The 25,661-nt window shown below is 28.2% G+C and overlaps 2 protein-coding genes across 3 annotated transcripts; one reads left to right on the top strand and one right to left on the bottom strand.

Moving 5' to 3' along the window:
- Window positions 1-1,184: 1,184 nt before the first annotated feature.
- Window positions 1,185-1,637, bottom strand: LOC114190913 (RING-H2 finger protein ATL32-like). Its single transcript, XM_028079994.1, has one exon. The coding sequence runs from the start codon at window positions 1,635-1,637 to the stop codon at window positions 1,185-1,187; it is 453 nt and encodes a 150-aa protein (XP_027935795.1).
- A 17,643-nt stretch (window positions 1,638-19,280) lies between these two features.
- Window positions 19,281-21,995, top strand: LOC114179327 (protein DMR6-LIKE OXYGENASE 1-like). Of its 2 annotated transcripts, none has more exons than XM_028065646.1 (5): window positions 19,281-19,491; window positions 19,626-19,921; window positions 20,085-20,332; window positions 20,512-20,845; window positions 21,549-21,995. In XM_028065646.1, exons 1-5 carry the CDS (start codon window positions 19,290-19,292, stop codon window positions 21,792-21,794), a joined length of 1,326 nt encoding a protein of 441 aa, XP_027921447.1. In that variant the 5' UTR covers window positions 19,281-19,289; the 3' UTR covers window positions 21,795-21,995. The 2 variants fall into 2 exon arrangements, with proteins under 2 accessions (XP_027921447.1, XP_027921437.1); XM_028065636.1 differs by having other exon boundaries at window positions 19,623-19,921.
- The last annotated feature ends 3,666 nt before the right edge of the window (window positions 21,996-25,661 follow it).

The raw sequence follows: 25,661 nt of genomic DNA, 5'->3' as shown, positions 1-25,661 counted from the left end.
TCACAAAACGAAAATGATGACCAAATTGAATAAAAACAATGAAAATAGAGATCAAATATATATTTAAGCCAAAAATAAATGATGAATGAATTAATATGTTACTATTATTATTTTTTATTTTTTTATTATATATATATATATATATATATATATATTAAAATTATATTAGTAATCCTTGGTATGCTAATATAACTTTAGTCATTTTAGTTTAAGGTATAAATACTTATTTTATTTTAAATAAATCGCTAAAAATCATTCGTTCAAACTTAATTAATACTTTGAAATTTAGCTTTTTGAATTATTTAATATGTGTCACTTTTTTGCTAATTATTTTTTATAAATTATTAATTTGTGTTATCGTATAAAAAAATTAACATTTTCAAGTAAGGCAATATTTGACATCATTATAAATTTTCACATATTCCAAAGTCCATCAATCATATATTATTATCACATAAAATTTTATTAAAAAAATAAAATAATACAAAATATGAGGAATCACACTAAATTTATGATAAAATTTATATTTCACTAGACATAGACAAACTATGTTTGTTATAAAAAAAATATAAATAAAAATATTCAATATTTATGACAATGAACTTTTATAAAAAATATGATTTTGATTTACATTAATTTTAAAATTATGTGATTTATGTCAAAACGTTTTTGTTATAGAAGCGAATTAATATTATAGTTTGATACAATTTTTCTGATCCAACACAAAAACATTCTGTAAATTTGTTTTAACTTGAAATCATATTTTGACCTAAAATAAATTCTTCAACATGAAACCAAACATGTGTAAATATTTATTAAATATGCCGATCAATATTTCCAGTAGTCTTGTTAGTTTTTTTTTTTTTCAAGCCATTTTTTATTTTTAAATTTTTATTCAAATGAAGTTGTCTATGGTTACTCTATTGCTTGATTCAAGTTTTAACAAAAGTCTCAATTGTCTTGCTTTTGGATCCAAACCGATCCAACACTAAAATCTTCAACCGTCAAAAGGCCAAATAAATAAAGTGACTCAAACCTCCCTGAAATCCAAAAACATGCAAGAACCCTAAAAATCCTAGGTATCAAAATGGGAGAGAACAAGGACAGAACTGAAAAAACCTAATGAATATAAAATGCATGCAAACCTATACATGAATTAATATGAACATATGTGGTGCGAAATTTTAGGCATCACCATTTTGTGAAGCCATTGGCAAGGCTAACTCACAATCAGAAGTGATTGGTGATCGACAAACTGGGCAATTTGCATGGTCCATGAACCATGCATCAACGCAGGATTTATGAAAAACATGATTACAAAGAGGCAACAACCGCACCACATCGTCATCTTCCCACTGTCCTAGGCAAATGGAGCATTCAATATTTTGGCCCAAATGAATGGCAATGGCACCAGTACTACTTGTTTGTGTTGTAGAGATTGAGAAAACTGAGATTTTGTTAAGGATTTCTTGTTGGATCCCTTCACTCTTTACAGAAGTTGTGCTGTCCCTGCGTTGTGTAGTGTGAGTTCTAACGAAATGCCTCAAGAGGATTATGCAGTGGTACACTGCTATTGCTACAGTAGAACAAACTATGCCAGCAGTGGAGAGAACAAGAGGGGTGACATAGGAGTTCATTACAGAGGTGGTTTTGTCATTGGTTCATCATGTTGAATTGGTCGAGGTTGTGGTTTAATATAGAAAGAAAAGATGCATTTTGTGTTGGGGTTTTGATTAGGTTTATCAATCTTGAATTGTTATTCCACCAAAGATGGGTTCTGTTAGATTGACTACTTCATTTTCAAAATGAAAGCTCAAGTACAATTAGATACTTGATTAAGAAATAAATACTAATAGAAATTTAGGAATATTTTATGAATTCTGAGATAAATTTAGTGAAAAAATATAACAAAAATAAAATACGAATCTGATTATATAAGAGATTTAACACTATCTCTAATTTAAAATTTTAAATCAAATATTCAAATTTTCATCTTATGAATTATTTAATTTTCTCAATTCTATTAGATAGAAAACTTACAATGACACTTGGAATCTGATAAATCTTTGTATTTATACTACTTAGTAAATCTATATATTAAATCAGGTATATTGTAACTCATGTCCCATCAAGCTGTACAGTGTAAAATGTGCACTGTATTACACATAATATTAAGTTAATTATATCAATTCTGCACTTAATAATAATTGATTAGTATTGTTTGTATTTATTGTTAGTGTTATCTAAAATGCTAATAAAATATAAAATTAAATTGTTCTACTAAAATATATAAATACTACTGTGTGCATAGTATATATTATTATTATTATTATTATTTTTATTATTATTATAATTAAAATTATTATTAACTAATTAATGAGAAAAACTCTTGTATCACTATATCACACACAAACCACCTGAACATGTATCACTTAGAAGTTATTTTTAATCTATTTTGTCAATTTAATTCTTACAAATTTTTACAAAATTTACTACCAAATTTATTCATAATTATCTCTAAATTCTTTACAAAATACATAATTTACTTTACAATCTACTAAAATTCATTATCTGAAAATAAACACAAGATTAATGTAAATTTAATATTGGAGTAATTAAAGAACGAAATAGTAAATATAATTTATCTTGTCTGCTTGTCACATCTAATAACAGGAAATAAGTATATGTGAGCACAACCTAGTATACATTGAATATTAGAGTCATTAAAGAAATAGTAAATGTAATTTATCTTGTGTTCTTGCAAACTATCTTATAAGAAAATAAATATAAATTTTTATGTGTTAATATTGAGGGATGTGCTCAATACTCGAAAAGTTGTCATGTCATATATTGAATTCAAATTGTATAAATTTTTAGGAGCATTAGTGAAGTTGAATGTTATTAATAAAATAATTTAGGATATTTTTTTGTTTCATTATACCAATTATAAATGATGACAATATTTATTTTAATTTTTTTTAATAGTTGGAAATTATAAATTTTTAATATTATTTTTAAAATTATTATCTTATTCTTATAATTTGCATATATGATAATTTTGTGTTAATAGGTGAAAAGATATTACAGTTGTTATTTTAGTGGCAAAATATGATATTTTATTTCATAATTTTTTTTAATTTTTTAGCATAGTTGTCAATCTATCTATTTATGTGTCTATTTACGATGAAGATTGAGGTAAAATAGTATATAATATATTTTAAAAAGTAAAAAGTAAAGTAATTATAATACTTTAAAATTAAAAATAAAAAAATCAGACATAATAATATAGTATTTTTGTAAAATAAAAAAAAAAAAACATCTATTATTCCCGTGCATTACATAGATAAAATATAGTTTTTGATAAAATCTTAAACAATTGTTATGTAATCAAGTCCTTGTTAAAAGATTAGTCTCAATTGCATAGGATTATCAACAAAACTCGGGCTTTCTTCCTTTACTTTCAAAATTTATTCTGCAACTCTAAATATTTTTCAAATCTTAAAAATACCTTTTTGACGATTTAAGCAAAGTTACTTAAATTATATCTCTAAAATCACTTTAAGATGTGTTTCAATTAATAATATTTTGGATGTCAAAATATATCATTCAAAGTCGACATTCAAATATAAATATTACCTAAAATTAATTTCTCAAATATATATTACCAGAATCGAATTTCAAAATATATATAAAACCGAAAGTGTACTTTTGAAATATATATATATATATATATATATATATATATATATATATATATATATATATATATATATATATTCTTTTCTCGTTTATATTTTTGTATTTTAGAGTTTAATTGTTTTTAATTTTTTTTTTAGTTTAATTTATTTTTTAATACATCATATAAAAACAAAATTATATATATATATATATATATATATATATATATATATATATATATATATATATATATATATATTGATGTTTAATTTTATTTTTCAAATATATTAACAATAATTAAGAAATAAATTAAATTAAAAATACTTAAATTTTAAATAAAAAATATTAATTTTTTTTTATTTCTTTAATTTTATTTAAAGTTATATTTTCTCAATTTTAAATGTTTTTTTTATTATTTAATTATTTATTTTTATGTTTTCATAGTTCTTAATATATATTTTAAAAATAAAATAAAATATTAGTTTAAATTATTTTTAATTTTATTTATTTTATGAGTACTTTTATAATTATTTAATTTATATAATATATATATATATATATATATATTTATATATATATATATATATATATATATATTATTATTTTCTATTTTATTTGAATTTTTTAATTCTATTTAAAAATTAAATTTTTAATTTTAATTATTTTTTCTTTATTTTTAAATTTAAATTTATTTTAATATAATTTGTTAAAAATTTAATAAAAATAAAAATTAAATATAAAGAAAAATAAACTTTAAATTAATATATATATATATATATATATATATATATATATATATATATATATATATATATTTTGCAAGTCATTAATATTCAGAAGTCAAAATTATTCACCGAATATTGACATTCAGTAACATCTTTATTGAAAATCGATATTTAAATATAATTTCGGAGTGCGATCTACTTTATTGTGATTAAATAGTCAAAAAGTAATTTTGAAATTTAAAATTTTGTTGAAGGTGGAGAATAAATCTTGGAGGTGAAGGAAGAAATCTCCTTACTCAGTTTTAGTTATTTGGGTTGGGCCAATCCTATCATTCAAGTTTAAAGACTTGTCAAACAAACTAGTACATGATCAGAAAATAATATATATATATATATATATATATATATATATATATATATATATATAATTAGTTTAAAATTTGGTGACTTAAAATCGATGTAAAAGGATCGTAATTAATTACTTATGACTATTTAATTTGATTATTTTATATAATAAATTCATACTTTGTCTAACTTTAATGAGAACAATAAAACAAAGAAAAGAAAATGGTAAGTAATGTTATTTAGATGGAAGGACAGGGGTGAAGATTTAGTCGAGAACTTGCGGTAGATATGATTAATCTAATTTTTTTAATTTAAAAACAAAATAATAATTTAATGTAAATTCTTTTTAAATATAAATTAAAGTTAAAATAGCTTTTAAATAAAATATTTACTATAAAATTTTAATAAATGAAAATTTTATGTATCAAATTAAAATATTTTTAAATAAATTACTGTTCAAAATATAAAAATTTAAATTAATAATTTTTTATTCATTATTTTAATATGTTATTTATTTATTTATTATATTAAAAAAATTATTTATGTTAACATATAATCAATTATGTTTATTTAGTGTAGTCGTTTATTTACATCAATTTTTTGAATTAAACATATTTTTAGTTCCTTTTTAAAAAGTTTATACATTTTAGTTTTCAAACTTTAAAATAAATAAATAAATATAATCATTTTATTATAATTATGTTAGATTTTGTTGGTGTATCAAACATATTTTCCAACCGATATTGAAGCAGAAAGATATAAAGAGAATGAAGAAAAAAATAAAAAAAAATTTATAATAAATATAATTGATGAAATAGTAACTATTTGATATGTATATAAAAATTAATTCATAAAATATTTTTTTAATAAAGTAAATTTTAAAATAGAAGTCATAATTAAAATAAATTTTAAATTAAAATAAATTTTAAATTAAAATAAAATATTATCATTAAATTTTAAAATTAAGTAAATCATATTTTAAAATAATAATATATTAAAATAAATTAATTTATTAAATATAAAATTTGAATTAATTAATTATTTTTATTATTATTGTAATATTTTTATTTTACATATATTTGGAGTCTCTAAACTTTGATGCAAAATTAAAATGTGTCAATGTCTCAGATTTTGATACATTTGTGTTCTTAAATTGTAAAATGAATAAATATAATTTTCTTAATTAATTAATTATTTTATGAAATATTCTAAATTAACATTGAACATCTGTACAAAGATTAAAGGCTCAAATATCAGCTGAAACATTATTTGACACATAAAAAACGTAATGTAATTAAGTTAGAAAATTGAAATCTATTCATTTTTAATTTTTGGAACCAATTTGTATTAAAGTTTAGAGAATTCGACAATAAAATTAAATAACATAAACAAATTTATACATTAACATTAATAACATAATATTTAAAACAATAAAATAAAACATATAAACATAAATGGTAATAAAACATTTATACAATAATCATTTAAAACAAAAATATAAATAATCATCTTAGGCAGTCTATTATGACATCACCGATTACGTGGAAATCATAATGGACGATGGTACATTTTGTTCGCAAATTTATTTTCAATCTCCGGAAGTTAAGATTGAAATTTGATCTCTTTCTTTGTAGTTTTACGCTTTTTAATATATTACTTTTTGAACTTCTTTCTTTCTGCTTGAACAGTGTTTAAACAGATTGAAACACAGCGTAAATCAATATCTGAGGTCCTTTCAGAGAGTTCAAATAACAAGGTGGTTAGCGAAAACCAGTGAAACTAAAAGACATAGAATATTATGAAGTTCACGGTACAATAGTAAGGTAAAGCGCACTAAGTTATGAAAAATGCCATCCAATGAATTCAGGACGTAAGACAAATTTTAATTGAAATTTATGAATGAGTAAGAGACAAAAGGCTATGCAAATAAACAAGTTAAATAATGAATTAATAAAGTTAAGTCAAGAAAGAAATGGATGCAAACAATTTAGATTGAAACAATGATTTTATGTTTGTTTCTCTTAGGAACTTAGTGCATGAGTTGTGTCACTTCAAAATGATAACACCTTCGCTTAAAAGCCATCGAAGGAAAGACCTTGGCTTGACTCCTATCACAGATGCTTAATTATGTTTTTTTTTTTTTCTTTACATCACTTCAAAGGCCATTGCAGGAAACATTATCAATTGACCTTGCCCTGAATACAAACTCAGAAGCCTCTTCCGTTAATTTTATAGGTGGAACAGTATAAATAATATTTTCTTTAATCTAAGTGTATGTTTAAACATGAAGAAGTTGAATTATATATAAGGAAAAATACTCATAAGTTCATTTTTTTAAGATTTTAGATCGAGAGTGGTGTCAATTTTTTATATGATTGATCATATCATAGATCATATTAGTGTTATATCTCTTTGGTGAACCTCCTCTCTCTGTAGACCCGACATTTTATGTTAAATAAAATTGATTTAGGCATAAATTTTAATATTAATCATAGGAAATTTAATAAAAATGGTTAAATACATTTTTGATCCCTTAACTTTAAGTGAATTTTGAAATTAGTCAATTTTGAAACTTTGAACCAATTTAGTCCATCTTTCAAAATATGTAGATTTAGTCATTTTAATAAAAAACAAATTAAATTTATTTTATATTTCAAGCGCGTTTCATAATAGTGTTTGACTTAACATTAAAGAAAAAAATGTGTCAAACAGTATAAACAACTTAAAATCCTAAAATGCGTACAAAATATCAAATAAACTTAACAAAATTTGATTAAAAGGACTAAATTCACGTATTTTGAAAGATGAAGGACTAAGTTGATTTAAAATTTCAAAATAACTAATTCTAAAATTTATTAAAAATTAAGAGATAAAAACATATTTAATCGTGATAAAAATTTAGAACTATTATGATCTATTATGAAATTCCATGTTCGGAGGTCCACTACCTTAATTCCCTTAAACGAGATTTTGTCTGCATTAACATCTTTAGGTTGTAGGGTTAATAGTTCTATGCCTCTCGTGAACATTTATGGTATACATATCATGCTACTCTAGGTATCCTACCTTACCTATATTACTATATATAATGTAGGGTTTCGATTATTTTATTAGCTCAAATCATATCTGGTGGTTTGTTTATGCTGATTATTCAACATCACCTAACTGATCAAATGTTATGATATGATTAATTAGTGATTGAGTGCTTCAACTTAATAGTATAGAGATTGATGTGCACACTCACTTAATATCGATTGTTTAATTAATTCATGCATAAGTACAACAGCATGAGTTCAAAAACTTAAGGTCAACAGCTGTAATGCACGGATAAGCTTTATTAATTACAAGATCAGTGGAAGCTTGTTAGTAAGTTAATTTAGTGTATTAGATTAATCAAAAAGATCTGTGTCGCTATGAATAAAAAATAATTGTGTGAAATAAATATTTTTACATAATAGTTTAATTATATAGGTAATAGAGCTTTATTATTATGTATTGTTAGGAATTCATGAAAGTTTTCTATTAAGTAAAAATTGTAAGATGATTAAACATTAGTAAAATGACCCATCTATAAGTAAATGATATGTAAATTGATTGTCTTAATGTTTTGAATTGAAAGTGGTGTCTTTGTCTTTAGAGACTTGTTCATGACTTATTGGTGTGTCTATGAAGTTTACCTCTTGATAATGGTTTGGACGGGTATAATATAAAATAGATAAAGGATAAAAAAAATTAAAGATTTTTTTTGTATAAAAAATCTTTCATCTTAATTAAATCAGTGTCTCGAACAAATGAATAGTTACTACTAAGATACTTGTGCTTGTAAGTCACACATTGGATAAAAATTAGTAAAATAACTAAATGACCCATAAACATGTTATTTTAGAGTTTTATGTTGAAAAGTGTGTCTTAATTTTTTATAAGAACTTATTTATGATTTATTAAGATCAATTTTTTCTGATATCTTTTAATGAAAAACTTCACATATGCAAATAAGGAATATATATATATAACACCTCAAGGGTCATGGAGGTCTAAAACAAATTTAAAAATGAGACATTTTATTTAAAAAAAAAATTTCAAGTTTTTTTATGCAATATTATTCATTAAATTATCAAAATTAATTTTATTTAATATTTATTTTTCAATAGATAATAAGACTAATCTGTTTAGTCTTTGTTGAAACACTGTTGATCTTAAATATATTTTTATTATAATATAAAATTCAAAATTATAATATATAAAATACTACAACAATAATATAAAAAGAACGAGTTAAAATAATAAAATCTAGCTCTAGTTGTAAAAAAAGTAGACTTATAATATCTTGAAATCTCAAGTTTCATTCTCTTTCTGAAGTGTCAATTTGTTGATAAACCTCTGCAAAGTTTATTTTGAGATTTATCATTAATAAAATCAATTAAATTTTTTTGTTCTTCTCACCTAAACCTTAATCCCTAAGCAAAATCAAACAAAAAAAAACACATTTCTAATCCTAATACAAATTCAATAAACAGAATAAAAATAATATCAACATAAATAGAAAAAAAAATATTAACCTAAATGAGAGTAAAAAGATTTAGATTCAAAGAATGAAATATGTCAAAACCTCAAAAGAAGAACTTTAGAATAGAAGAAAACAAAGAGAGGCAAAAAGTGGAATCAAAGAAGTCACATAAAGATAAAAAAATAAAATAAAATCAAAATAAAGATCACATGAAGATAAAATAATAAAATAAAATCAAAATTAAAGTCACATAGATAGAAGAAGAAGTAAAATCAAAATTGAAATCACACATAAATAAAAGAAGAAAATATAATCAAAATTAATTATAAGAAAATAAACACAATAAATCATTCTCTTCTCCCTTAAAAAAATATAATTTATTGAAAAAATATTATAATTCATTAATTATCGCTCTTAATACTAATAAAATTGATCAAACACTAATAATAATTTAATTAAATTGTATTCTGAAAGGTAAACTTATCACTAATTTAATAGAGGTATATTAATACCAAATATTTTTTAGGCTTTTTTTTTCTGAAACATAATTGTATAGTTAATTTAATATAGTTAAAGTAGTAATAAAAAAAGTTTGAGATCCTTTTTCTTAACCATAATTTTATAATTGATTTAATAAAAAAGTATTAGTATTGAAAAAATTGAGACATTTTTTTAAGCCTGAAACGATTATTTTACCTATTTTATCCTTTAGTAGATCTTTTATATATATATATATATATATATATATATATATATATATATATATATATATATATATATATATATATATTAATATGTTGCCAATAATATAGAGGATGAGAATTTATATTGGTTAAATCAATATCACTTTTACCCATAGTATCTCCATAATTAAGAAAATATAAAATATGATACTTTTTAATAGTAAGTATCTCCATCATTAAGGAGATATACAACATGAGTTATGATTACTGATCCTATGTTATGTTTTCCTTTAAAAAATTATTTATTTTTATAAGTTTCCTCAAATAATAACTAAAGAAAAAATAAATCAAAGAAATGACTAAATAAGGATGATAATGGGATGGAGATGAAATGAGTTTCGTTATCCCATATTCTTCTAAAAATATTTAATCACTGTATCCAAACTTAATGAGTATCAATTTTTGTCTCATTTCCCTTCCCATCGAGCAAAGGTATATACTCGTAACCGTATTCACATCTATTTTCTTACTGTTTCAATATTAATTAAATAGTTTTTATACAACAATAAAAAAATATGGTAGAGAAGAAAACATAATATTATTAAATATTTAATATTAAAAGAAAGGTTGTTTCTTTAATTTCAAATATTTAAAAATAAATTATATTATAGTTTTATATATATATATATATCAAATTATAATACTAACTAAAGTTTCATGGGAACAAAAAATTATTAAATTTACAAACATTAATGAAATTTAAAAATATTTTTAGAAAAATATACAAGGAAATTAAAAACAAAAATTACTTTAAATGTCTATTTACTTCAATTTGTCAAATTCTAATAAAATATCTTTTTTATACATTAATAAAATTTATATTACATCACTTGATCAAAATCACACAAAGAATAAAGATTGAACTAATAATAATAAAATTTTGAAATAGATCTTTCATCTTTTGAACTTCAATATATGCTGAATGGTGATAAAAAAAACTCATGGCATTTATAGTAAATTATCATATTATAGTAAATAAAATTTATTTATACAATTATAGTGATAAAATAACACATATGATAATGAGTTAGAAAATAAAAAAATTATACAAAAATTATCAAAATAATATTCTATATTATAAAAATAAACAACAAATACAAATATTAAAAAGAAATTATCAAATGTGTCTCTCAGAAATTGCAGAAATAAAAACAATTGTGTAATTAAGGGTATGATAAAATGAAGAAAATACCTCAGAGATCTGATAAAGCTTTTTAAATATCAACTTGGTGAATGATTGTTAGATAACGAAAATTGTTTTGAATAAATAAAAGACCCCTTACTCTGGGCTAGTCACCACACAAACCCTCGGCTTTGATATTGTTGTTGGGTCTTTCAAAAGAGAATCACGGGAAAATACAACATCAATAAAACATGAGTCCAACTCATACATAAAGAATTGACATTAGTCTTAATGCAAAATCTTAAGACAATAAATTTATGATTTTCATCCTTATATATGGTGTTTAACTTTATATTTTTATTAAATGTGATATATATATATATATATATATATATATATATATATATATATATATATATATATATATATATATATATATATATATATATATATATATATATATATATATATATATATATGCAACTTGCGGAAATATCCTCCAAAACAAGACAAATTTGCCATAGCTAAAGCCTACTGGCGTTAATTATAAAGTCAAATTGATATAAAACAATTGAACAATCTATTTTACATCAGGCTCATTTTAGTTTTACTACCATATATATATATATATATATATATATATATATATATAGACACATATATTTATTATTAATTTCATAATATTTGATTCAATTACATCTAACTTTTTTTGGCATAGGATGTCTGTAACTTAGAAATTTTTTTTATCGACAATTGTAAGTTATTAATTTTTTTAACAAATGAGTTAAATTCACAATTTTTCACACCTTTCATTTTAGATTTCATCAAATTAATTTTATTTTTCTAAATTATTAGCGTAATCAAACTCATTATTAGCATGATCAAACTCATGACCTCTTACTTTTTTTTTCTTTACCATAAGATGATACTATTTTTTATTGCTGGTGAAAAATCATGTTAATCATAGTAATTAATGAAACTATAATTATTGGTGAAATGGCTCACTACACTATCTCGAGGAACCCTCGTAGAGAAAACCTAATACTCTCTAGGAACCCTCCTCCCAACACTCTCCCATTCAAACTAACAATAATTTCCATCGTCAACTCTTCGTCTATCCAACCACACAGCACGCAATTTTGAAACTAAAAAAATTCTCATCGCATCTCTATAAGTTTCTCTTAGTAATTTTGACAATATTATTGTTGAAATTTAAGTATGGGCAGAAAATTCAAATTATACAAAAAATTATTATTTATATTTCTAGTTCATAGAAGAGCCATGGAGAAGTAATGGAACAACATTAACTAACAATAGCATGCATTGTGAGATTTTCAGCCGAGTGCAAAGGAAAAAAAAATGTATGTTTCATAATTTTTTTCTGCTTTGATGGACGTCACAAAGTTTTTCAAGACAATCTTATTATTCTTTGTAGTACATTTGTTAAAATTAAGATTCTTTGTAAATATTGTCATGAGCCACAAAAATTAACATAATAAATGAAACTTTGAAACTGAGATAATAAATAAAATTTTAATATTTATTTTTATATCCTCTTCAATTTTTTTAACGGGTCAGTCTTCTTTTAAACGAAGTACATGGTCTTTCAACATCTGACAAGTGGGTTAACTTGTCCCATTCCATTTGATTAAGATTAGAGTGGGTTGGACATTCTGGTCCACTTGTGTAATCATCCTACCAATTTTTATTTCTATTTTAATTTTGAATATAAATAAACTTAACAGAAAATAATAATATAATAGATAAGGCTAAATTTTCATATATTAAAAATAATTTTCTTAAAACCACAAACACTAAAATTTCAATTTTTTTTTGCAGTAATTACTCATTCCTTTTAGATTTGTAATGGATAAATATGGAATACATCTATAGAAATATTTTAAAATTATACCTTTTTAAAGTATTCAAAAAATTGTACAAAAAAATACAAGTACTGTTTTACAAGTATAAATTTAAGAAAGACTCGTTATGAAACAAATATTGATCAGATTGATTTTGATCTGTTCCTTATTCATAGGATTTTATATATATATATATATATATATATATATATATATATATTTTTTTTTTTTTATAACTCATGAATGTGATGAATTCACTTCGAAATATGATGACTGATGGAGATTATTTTCTGTACTGTAAAAACTTCTGGAAGCAGTCCAATACAAGGAACTCCACAAATTGACGGTAATTTAAAACGTGCAACCCTTTTAGCAGAATAATAAAAACAATGCAGATGCACTCAGCAGACAAAAGAATTAGTAAGTTAAATAACCATTAACCAGGTGAAGATGGTGATAATTGTAAAATACAAGAAATAACTCGAAAAGGTTATCACAGTCAAAATCAGAATTCAAACCAATATGTAGAAAGAGTGCTAACAGTGCAGACAGAGAACACAAGGCTACTCACCCATTAATATTAATAACAGGTATATGGTGGTGGTGGCTTGCAAAAAAGTACGAAACATGAATATATTTTGAGTCACAAAAGGCTTAAACATGACGTGGAAAGTAAATTCAGTACGGTATAAAGATTTGGGTTTTCAATTATTAATTATCGCCCCACACCATAGCCATCAAAAATGAATTACTAGAAGAATAATGACCTTGAATTCAAATACTAACCCTGTTGTTAAGACAAAAAGGCATGATAATGAAGGCTGCTATACTTCACTGACTTAGCCAAACCAGATGAAATAAGCATATCATTTATCACATGTGTTATATTGAGATTATTGAGATATTGTCATTATGCTTATTTATTATCATTGTCGTTAGCCATTATATTTAGGAGATATCATTTCTTCTATACTAGGAGTGTAAATATTGTGAGATATTTTTAGTCTAATTATTTAGCCTAATTAGGGGCATGATTAGTGGCTGCAATTCTGTTGGCCTTAATAGGGTAACAGTTCCTTGTAAATGTGTATATATATTGTTGTCTTGATGAATGAAAAGATACACATTTTTCCAGCAGTAAACCTTATTATGGTATCAGCAGCAAGGGAAAATCCTAGGGAGCATTAAAATACCATTTTTCTTACAGTACCATAAGAGATTATGGCTGAGAATAATGGTAATGGCGAGAAACATAGCGAGAAGAAAGTCGACTTGATATTTTTCCTAGGCCCCAGTGACAGTCCAGGCAACGTGATTACACCAATTCAATTACGTGGTCCGAATTATGATGAATGGGCGAGGGCAATTCGCACCTCATTGCAAGCGAAGAGAAAATACGGATTTGTCGAAGGGAAAGTCCCAAAACCAACCACACCTGAGAAAATGGAGGACTGGATCGCAGTGCATTCGATGCTCATAGCGTGGTTGCTCAACACTATCGAGCCATCACTACGCTCTACTCTTTCCTATTATGATGATGCGCAATCCTTGTGGACACATCTCAAGCAGCGTTTTTGCGTTGTGAACGGGACTCGTATATGCCAATTAAAGACATCTTTGGGAGAATGCAAGCAAGGCAAAGGGGAAGAGGTATCCGCCTACTTTGGTCGTCTATCTCGTTTATGGGATGAACTTATGACTTATGTCAAAAAGCCGACTTGCGAATGTGGACAATGTACGTGTAATATTGCCCAACAAGTGGCTGATTTAAGTGCGGCAGACTACCTGCATCATTTTCTTATTGGTCTAGATGGTGTTTATGCAACGATTCGCTCAAATTTGCTTTCTCAAGATCCATTACCAACCATTGATCAAGCCTATCAGCGAGTCATACAGGATGAAAGGCTGCTGCGGGAACAGTCTTCACCTCATCTGAACAGTGACAATGTCATGGCTTTTCGAGTTACACCTGATGCACGGGGTAAATCTAACCGTGTGGACAATTCTGACAAATTTTGTACTCACTGCAACAGAGAAGGCCACGATGCAAGCTCGTGTTTTCAGCTTCATGGGTTCCCCGACTGGTGGGGAGACCGTCCTCGGGGTGGTCGTGGACAGGGTCGTCATGGACCAATGAAAGGAGCAAGCCGTTCTGGAGGACGTGGTAGGGGCACAAACAACACATCTGTACATGCCCACAAAGCCACAGCAGGTACCAATAGCTACGGTGCTAAAGGTGGGCCGTCTCATGCACTACCGAACTTAGGTGAGTCAACAGGAATATCAGGCATCACTCCAGCACAGTGGCAACAACTTCTTGACGCTTTGAATATTCCCAAAACCAAGGATCGCCTTCACGGTATGAATAAAATTTCTTGGATTATTGACACGGGAGCCTCTCATCATGTGACAGGCAATTTATCTTGTCTAATAAATGTGAAAAAGATTACAAACATACCGGTGGGATTGCCGGATGGGAAAGATGCCACTGCTACGAAGGAGGGTAGTGTGATTTTGGATGGTGGTTTGCAGCTTGATAATGTTCTCTTTGTGCCTCAATTAAATTGCAACTTAATTTCTGTCTCTCAATTAATAGATGCCTCCAATTGTATAGTTCAATTTACTAATGCATTGTGCGTAATCCAGGACCGGAGGACGAGGATGTTGATTGGAGCGGGTGAACGGACTGATGGACTTTACTTTTTTCGGGGTGTTCCGAAGGTTCATGCATTGACATTCAGAGATTCCTCAATAGATTTGTGGCATCACCGTTTGGGTCATCCGTCAGAAAAAGTGTTAAAATTCATTCCTCATGTAAGCCAATTTTATCGAAGCAATAATAACACAATCTGTGATGTCTGTCCACGCGCTAAACAGCATAGGGATCATTTTTCATTAAGTGAGCACAATGCCAGTAGCCTGTTTGAATTAGTCCATTGTGATTTATGGGGACCTTATCGCACTCCTTCATCATGTGGGGCACAATATTACTTGACAATTGTTGATGATTATTCGCGTGCAGTTTGGGTTTATTTGTTACGCAATAAAAATGAAGTTGAGTCTATGTTTATGAACTTTGTTGCTTTTGTTGATAGACAATTTGATAAGAAAATCAAGAAAATACGCAGTGACAATGGCACCGAATTTCATTGTTTGCGTGATTTTTCTTTAAAGCATGGGATTGTGTTTGAAACATCATGTGTGGGCACTCCACAACAAAATGGGAGGGTTGAACGCAAACATCAACATATTATGAATGTGGCACGAGCGCTCCGATTTCAAGGTAATTTATCCATACAATTTTGGGGTGAATGTGTGTTAGCGGCATGTTATTTAATTAATCGCACCCCATCCAATGTCCTTAATTATCTCACACCTTATGAAAAATTATTTGGTAAAGCTCCTAAATTTGATAACATGAGAGTTTTTGGTTGCTTATGTTATGCGCATCATCAACGCCGTGACGGGGATAAATTTGCAAGTCGCAGTCGCAAGTGTATATTTGTGGGGTACCCCTATGGAAAAAAGGGTTGGAAATTGTATGATTTGGAATCCCACGAATACTTTGTCTCTCGAGACGTGAAATTTTATGAACATGCATTTCCGTTTGCTGTGTCACCACACAACACTCTTTATACTCCTCCTATTACTTATGATATTGAGCATGTTGTTGATGATATTGGATGGGAGACTTCCGCTGCATTACCTACACCAGGGGGTGCATCCAAGGGGGTGCAAGAAGAGCAGTCACAGCCCCACGGGGGATTGTGTGGAAGTTGTGATGGACCTACTATGTTAACTGATGAGGATGTAAGTATGAGTGGTATGGATGGCGAGGTAGTATCTCCACACGGAGTTGATGGGGCTGAAGTTGTGGTGGTGCAAGAGGCTGTGGCGACCGAGGAAGACAATATGGAGACAGACATGGGAAGGGGGATGCGAAACAAAATCCCATCGACAAGATATAAGGATTTTGTCACTCATATCACTCGAAAAGTAAAGTCCTCGGAAAGTTCACCTGCTCAACAACATGCCTCAGGTACTCCTTACCCTATTACTTACTTTGTCAATTGTGAACGATTTTCTGCTAGACATCGAAATTTTGTTGCAGCCGTGACAGCAGGGAAAGAACCTAAGAATTTTAAGGAAGCCGTAAAGGATTCTGGTTGGCGCGCTGCAATGGCCAACGAGATACGAGCCTTGGAAGAGAATGAGACATGGGTGCTGCAGAAACTCCCTCCCGGAAAGAAAGCACTCGGAAGTAAATGGGTATACAAAATAAAATATCACTCAGATGGGAGCATAGAACGTTTGAAAGCCAGACTTGTTATATTCGGACATCATCAGAGAGAGGGAATAGACTATGATGAAACATTTGCACCGGTGGCAAAAATGGTGACTGTCCGTACTTTCTTGGCAGTGGCGGCAATTAAAAAGTGGGAAGTACATCAAATGGATGTGCATAACGCGTTTCTCCATGGTGACTTGGTTGAGGAGGTGTACATGAAAGTTCCTCCAGGATTTACAAACACTGACCCGAATTTGGTTTGCAGGTTGAAAAAGTCATTGTATGGCTTGAAACAAGCTCCTCGTTGTTGGTTTGCTAAGTTGGCCACGGCATTGAAGCGTTATGGATTTGTTCAATCTTATTCCGATTACTCCTTATTTACATTGCACAGGGGCGAAATACATCTCTATGTTCTGGCCTATGTGGATGACTTAATTATTGCAGGGAATGATATTTCAGCCATGAAAATTTTTAAAGCTTACTTAAGTGCTTGTTTTCATATGAAGGACTTGGGCGTCTTAAAGTATTTTTTGGGGCTGGAAGTTGCTCGTAATCCCGAAGGGTTTTATCTTTGCCAGCGAAAATATGCGTTGGAAATCATTGAAGATGCTGGTTTATTAGGTGCCAAGCCGGCGGATTTTCCAATGGAACAACACCATAAGCTAGCCTTGGCTTCTGGTACTCCGCTTGTAGATCCGGAACCCTATCGGCGACTTATTGGAAGATTAATTTATTTGTCTGTCACTAGACCTGATCTTGCTTACTCTGTACACATTTTGTCTCAGTTTATGCAGCAACCTCGTGAAGAGCATTGGGAGGCAGCCTTAAGGGTTATTAGATATTTGAAGAAACATCCGGGGCAGGGTATTCTACTACGGTCTGATAGTAAACTGAACCTAGAGGGATGGTGTGATTCGGATTGGGCGGGCTGCCCACTTACAAGACGTTCTTTGACTGGCTGGGTGGTGCTTCTTGGTCTTTCTCCCGTGTCCTGGAAAACTAAGAAACAATCAACCGTCTCTCGCTCTTCTGCAGAGGCTGAATATCGCTCTATGGCGGCAACTACATGTGAGTTAAAATGGCTCAAACAGTTACTTGGTGATTTGGGAGTCAGTCATTCTACAGGGATGCGATTGTATTGTGATAGTCAATCAGCATTACATATAGCTCAAAATCCTGTTTTTCATGAAAGAACGAAACATATTGAAGCTGATTGTCATTTTGTCCGTAATGCGGTGACGGCTGGCATCATTTGTCCCTCATACGTTCCAACAACGGTACAACTAGCAGACATTTTTACAAAGGCCTTGGGAAAAACACAATTTGAGTTCCTCCTTCGCAAGTTAGGCATTCGAGATCTCCATGCTCCAACTTGAGGGGGGATATTGAGATTATTGAGATATTGTCATTATGCTTATTTATTATCATTGTCGTTAGCCATTATATTTAGGAGATATCATTTCTTCTATACTAGGAGTGTAAATATTGTGAGATATTTTTAGTCTAATTATTTAGCCTAATTAGGGGCATGATTAGTGGCTGCAATTCTGTTGGCCTTAATAGGGTAACAGTTCCTTGTAAATGTGTATATATATATTGTTGTCTTGATGAATGAAAAGATACACATTTTTCCAGCAGTAAACCTTATTATGTTACTTTCTTTTTTGCATCTCTCACTTCCTTCAAAACTATATACACAATACACGAAGTGATCGATGTATTGTATAGATACTTTACTCAAATTAAAAACATATGCATGCCCAAAAGTCAGCTAAATTGATATATACATGGATTATAGAGTAGTTTTAAAATTGGTGTTTTGAGAGCATATTTATATTATAATAATGGAAAGAAACAAAAAGAGAGTAATAATAGGAAAAACACAAGAAGAGAGAGGTAGTAGGTGCTAGGAAAGAAAGAGACACTTTATCGATTAGCATGGATGTGGTCTTTTCTGTGTCTGTCTTGCCCCGTGGTCTGACTGAACTTTTGTCAACGGTATTCTTAATAAACTTGGAATGGAAATGGAAATGGAAATGGAATTAGTCCTCCAATTCAGAACCTTGAAACTGGTTTTCTTCAAAACTTGCTGCTCTTCCCTACCCCACTTTTCCTTCTTCCCTTCACTATATATACACATCAACATATTCATATCATTAACACCCATAAACCTTCTTTTTTCACTTTCTCTTCTTCACTACCTACTACTTCTCAACCAAGGTATAGTTCATAGCAACTCAATTTTAAGCTCGTGTTTTTAGTCAGTCGCACAATTACATAAACCTAAGAATTTTGTTGTTACATGCATATGTTGTTACATAATTAATTGTTTCCACATGCTTTACATTTAGCAGATCCTATGTCGCCTGCAATGGCACTAGAGCAGAGGAGCAAGAGTGATGCAGCAGAAGAACAAATTGAATATGAGAAAGGAGTGAAGCATCTGTGTGAGAAAGGTCATATTCGTGCGGTACCTAAGAAGTACATACTTCCTGTTGCTGACAGACCCACCAAGAGTGTGAAAGGTTCGAATGTTTTGAACCAAAATCTTCAGTTGCCCATCATTGATTTTGCCGAATTGCTTGGTCCAAACAGGCCCCAAGTCCTTCAATCCCTAGCCAATGCTTGTCAACAGTATGGATTTTTCCAGGTAATTATTGGTGTTTCCTGCATGGACTAATGATGCATGAACAGTGAACATTACATATATATACACAAAGAACTAACCTTAAAGGAAATCATTTTCGTTAAGAATCAGTAATTAGTAAGATTGTTTAGGGTTAGAACTTGATGTTTGTGTGTGTGTGATGCAGCTGGTAAATCATTGCGTCTCGGATGATGTTGTGAGGAACATGATAGATGTGAGTGGAAGGTTCTTTGATCTCCCTTTGGAGGAGAGAGTTAAGTACATGACAACTGATATGGGAGCACCGGTTCGATGTGGGACCAGTTTCAGTCAAACCAAAGACAGTGTGTTGTGTTGGAGGGATTTCTTGAAACTCCTGTGCCATCCCTTACCAGATTTCCTCCCCCATTGGCCTCTTTCACCACTGGACTTTCGGTGAGCACTACAAACAACCTTAAACTCAACATAACCCAAAAACAATTTTTTTTTTTTTTTACAGTTTTTATGATTAAAAAAAATGAAATGTTTTGTGGGAATAATGTTACACTTGAATTGATTACAAGCTGTGATGCAAGTGGTGGGTGGTGTGACATTTATATTTTGATTGAAACCAGGAAAGTGGTTGGCAGCTACGCAGAAGAAAGCAGACATTTGTTTCTGGTGGTAATGGAAGCGATCCTAGAGAGCTTGGGAATAATGGAAAAGGAGGAAGAAGAGAGTGTTATGAAAGAGTTTGAAAATGGGAGTCAAATGATGGTGGCGAATTTCTACCCACGATGCCCAGAACCAGAGCTTACCTTGGGTATTCCTCCTCACTCCGACTATGGCTTCCTCACACTTCTTCTGCAAGACGATGTAGCAGGGTTGCAAGTTCAGTACCAAGACAAATGGGTCACTGTTCAACCCATTCCCAATGCCTTTGTAGTCAACGTTGGTGATCACTTAGAGGTACCTATACAGTTCTTCATATTCAAAATTTGGTAACATGCACAAAACAACCATGCATTTTAACTGATTTCTGGTCGTTCAGGATAACTGGATCACATAATTAAATGCATTATACATCATCTCTAAAGATTACGATACTCTCCCAAACTTTTTTTTAACTAAGTTGGACAAAATTTTCTTTTTAATTCATACAGTTTTTTTTTTTTCAAATCATATCAAAAATTTCTTTCATATCCAATAAGGTGCCATCATGTATATATTGTATAAAATTTGTCAACAAAGCTTTATTAAAAAATAATTTTTCAATTTTTAAGCTCAAACATTTAAGCACAGATATAATTAATAAGTTATTATGTTAATTAAGAAAAATAGTTAAATATATAAATTATAATGATGTTATGTATAATAAATATAAATGTTTCTTAATAGTTACAAATACTTACGGTTTCTTAATTAGGGTTCAAACGTATTATGTTGTACCTTTACCAAAACATAGGACTGGAAGCAAGACTACTGCTTTATTAGAAAGGAATGTTACTCTATCTTTCTAAAACCTTATAAACAAAATATTAAAAGAAAAAGTAAAATATATTCAACAACAGAGAGTGAGGAAACAAAGAAAAGAATTTAAAATGATTCCATATTAAGTTATGTTTGTGGTTTTATTGTTCTGATTTTAGTTTTTTGTGTTCGAATTGATCAGATATATAGCAACGGAAAATACAAGAGCATATTGCATAGAGTTGTCGTGAATGAAGTTAAGAGTAGGGTGTCGGTGGCTTCGCTTCATAGCCTTCCATTTAACTGCACAGTGAAACCGTCGCCAAAACTCATTGATGAAGCCAATCCCAAGCGTTACATGGACACAGATTTTGCTACTTTTCTTGCCTACGTATCTTCACAAGAGCCAAATAAAAAAGATTTTCTGGAGTCTAGAAAATTGCAATGATGCATTCACAATTAGAAAGCAGAATAAAGAAAAAAAATCACAGATATTAATTAATTAAAGCGAGGCCGAAAATATGTAATACGAATGGCTTCGATTTGAACGTCCCTCATGAACAACAGTTTGTATTAATGTTTTGTTTTGTGTGTGATCACTGAGTTGTAGAAGGAAATTTTGGAAATTATGATTGTGTTAATTTTGAAATTGGTGTTTGTTTGTTTAATTTAGTTATTAAAGAATTAAATGGATATCCAAGGTTTTTACTTTGGTAATATTCTAAAAATAGCTAAACAAAGGAGTATTAGTTAGAGTTAAACAAGGTGATTAAGACATATAAATAACTAACAAGCTTAAGACTAGATATCTAAAAATTTGAAGTGGGTTGAAAGTTCCGTATTAGCAAAAAATGAGTAACATAATCGGTATATAACTAAAAATTTGAAAGTGATATATTTTGATCTTTCATATACCAAATCTCTTATAGCCTTCCCTAAGAAAATCTCATAAATTATAATTAGATCAAATATAAAAACTCTATTGACTAACAAAAATGACGCTTTTTACAAAGTGTGAAGGAAAAATTGAAATGGGAAGTTTTTATAAAGTTTAATTATAGAAGTTTCTATTGAATATTTAGTTAATCAATAATGTAGATTAGTATTAATGAATTTTTATTTTAGGTCTATTAAATTTGAATGGTTTCTACATTGAAGAAAATGAAAAGAAAAAAGTCAATTTAAGTTAATATGGCAACTAATTAAATTCGAGCATTAATTTTTTTAAAAAAGTGTTTTCATCTCATTATTATATATTTAGCGAAAGCTTTCTTTTATTCTTAGCTTGGAATTTATTTTGTACGATATGACTTTTCCTTTACTTAGGAACTATGCAAATGTATATTAATAGTAATTGGGCCAAAAATACTTAAACAACGTGTTTCCAAACAAATGAAACAATATATTTCGATATTTAGATATGGGTTGGTTATGGGTTCAAAGGGATTGATAAAAAAAGTATTGGACAAAAGTGATATTTGAAATCTGATTGGTATTTAGGGAATATGAGAAAACCATTGCATAATTTCGTGTGGTTATCATATGATGGATAAACATTTCGAGACAATGACTCATGTTAGGAAAGGAAAAATAGTAAAACTCAAATACGTTTGTTATTGAGTGGGAATATTAAATAAGGTTAAAGATGTCATATTAATTAGAGATAAGACGATTTCATAATATGTAAGTGAATACAAATTTCATATTACAAATCAGTTTTTTAAAATTGAGTTAAAATTAAAATTTACTTCTTACCAAGATATTGAAGTCATAAACCCTTATCGGATAATTTATCCATTAATATTTATTTCCACACACACAAGACACAAGATATAAGTATTTGGATAATTATATGTGTGATTCGAGAGTTTATAATTTTATACATAAACATTGTATTGAAAGGTTTACATGTTTATAAAAAGAAATTATAAGATTATTTACAACTTTTGTAAAAAAAATTTACAAGAAAAAAATATGTAGTTTTTGTTAGAAAAATGATAATATTTTGATTAAATATTGATGCATATAGATGTCAACCCATATTAAATTTATTTATATTTACATTTATATATGTATTCTTATTTTTAATCTATATTTTCATCTGAAGAAATTGATTTTATGTTGATATATAGTACCACAACAAGCCATCTAAAATAAAATATATTTTAGAATTTTGAATCTAGCATCTACCATAAAACATTTACTGTACAAATGTTTGTTGAAGGGTGGATTGTCATATTTTGCAATTTTTCTTTGGTTTAATTTGCTTTTTTTGATGATTATCTAGTATTTATTTGTATAACTGATTAATACAATATTATAACCAACGGGTCTTAGTTTTTCTCATCCGTTTTTCTTATTTAATGTAAATGAATTACTTATTCTTATCTTTCTTTTCTTCTAGTGTTCACAAATTGATACCACATGAATGACCACTTATATACATTTCTTCTTATTGCTGATAATTTGTTTTTTGAAGAGTGAAATAATTTACAACTATTCTGAAATCTACCTTTAAATAGCTAAAAAAAGAAAATCAATGTAGAACATAAAAAATAATTTTGCATTAACACCTCAATACATTGTAAACCCTACATTAAATAACAATAAATTTGTACACATATAATTAATTATCGTGCATTTAAAATAACTTAACTTCACCCAATAAAATCTTTGACTCACGGGCCTAGATTTCGTCATTTAATGGCATGTATTATTGATATAATACCATAGTTTTCACCACCTCGATTTCAATGAATATTGACATGTAAATTAACATCATAAAAATTATTGTCAGAGTTTTAGTTTATTCAAGAGCATATGTGTGCCATTTCTCAAACGAGAAAGTCTTTAGATATCATGTCATGTTCATAGAAAAATAAAAGAAAGGGACAATTCTTTATCACTAACCATTTATTTGTCCCTATTCGTGTTTTGTGCTTTTGTGAAGAAAGAGTTGGTGCAAGACTTTCAACATGCTACGCCACAATTGTGAAAGTTTCTTCTACGCTATCACATTGATATAGTACGTGAAATTTTCTACCGTCAAATACTACGATATTTACGAATAATAAGAAAAACTCAAAAATAGAACATTTCAATAACATTTACTTGTCAACAAGAACACTCAAATATTGATATTTAATATTTATAAATAATTGTTTTATCCTTTTTTTTATGCACTTATATCATGCCTAAAAAATAAAAGGAGGTACGTAATTGTTGTCCCACTTTGATGTCAACCAATATTTTTCGTAAGACAACTCTGTCTGATTTGCATAAATCATGACTAATTCTTCTAAGCTCTTGAAAAATAAATAAATTTCTCTAGTACGTACTGTCTGAATTTTAATTTTACACAAATACCTTTTTTCTGCTCGAAATATTATTTTCTCAATGTGCTTTGTTGTATGGGTCCCATATATAATGCTTTTCGTACAATTAAGAAATTTCAACGAAGAAATTAAAAATTATACGAAGAGGAATATTATGCATGCAATGATATAAAAATAATATCTTTTGCTAGATTCCTCACATTACAGAGTAATAGCTAGCTTCCACATATGATTATCTGGAAATTCGTGTGTCAGTAAGTTATGCAGTAGCAACTATATGATTAGCTGGTTGTTAGGATTAATTAAGATGTGTACTATACTTTCCATATTATTGGTGTTAATTAAGAGTTGTAATGGGTCAAAAATTGTTCGCAGTATATTTGACGATGGCATTTTCAAATCATTAAAAGACGTGTTAGAGGCAGAAGAAATCTGTTTTAAAACGTGGAGTTTCATCACGGTTTTATTTTTAAAAATGTTTTAGAAGATATAAGAAAGAAAGAATATTTAAATTATTTTTTATCTCGATTGAACTTATTAGATATATCATAACACTATATTAATTAACTAATTTGCTTATCATATATATATATATATGAAAAGAATTGTCTCTAGCTATGCCGTCAATTTGGCTTGATGTAAATGAATCTTCACAATATTTTAAGAGATGTGTGAAGTGTTAAGTGAGTATTAAAAAAAAAATGTCAACGCCTTACAATAATTTAATAAATTATCTTCGGTAATCACCAATCAAATAATCAATGCAAATTCACAACTAACCAAGATGCACAAACTAGTTTCTCGTGACTTCAGATCTTGGCGTGCATGTCTTCGCAAGACCCCTTCTATTTGCTTCTTCAATTCTGTGTTGTTTTCGTCAAAACTAATGTTTAGGATCAAATTACCCTTCATATGTTAATTACTTAGTGTTTTTAAGCAATTAATAGTTCAACTTTTGATTGAAATTCAGCCATTCAACA

Source organism: Vigna unguiculata, chromosome 1, assembly GCF_004118075.2.
Source record: "Vigna unguiculata cultivar IT97K-499-35 chromosome 1, ASM411807v1, whole genome shotgun sequence".
In the NCBI taxonomy this organism is placed as follows: Eukaryota; Viridiplantae; Streptophyta; class Magnoliopsida; order Fabales; family Fabaceae; genus Vigna; species Vigna unguiculata.
This window is presented reverse-complemented; position numbering and strand designations above follow the sequence as displayed.

Excerpts from the sequence above, each read along its gene's own strand:
- LOC114190913 (XM_028079994.1), bottom strand. The coding sequence starts at position 1,637 with ATGAACTCCTATGTCACCCCTCTTGTTCTCTCCACTGCTGGCATAGTT.
- LOC114179327 (XM_028065636.1), top strand. The coding sequence starts at position 19,290 with ATGGAAATGGAAATGGAAATGGAATTAGTCCTCCAATTCAGAACCTTG. Across the intron at positions 19,492-19,622 it reads CCTACTACTTCTCAACCAAG|CAGATCCTATGTCGCCTGCA; the intron begins GTATAGTTCATA and ends CTTTACATTTAG. Across the intron at positions 20,846-21,548 it reads ACGTTGGTGATCACTTAGAG|ATATATAGCAACGGAAAATA; the intron begins GTACCTATACAG and ends CGAATTGATCAG.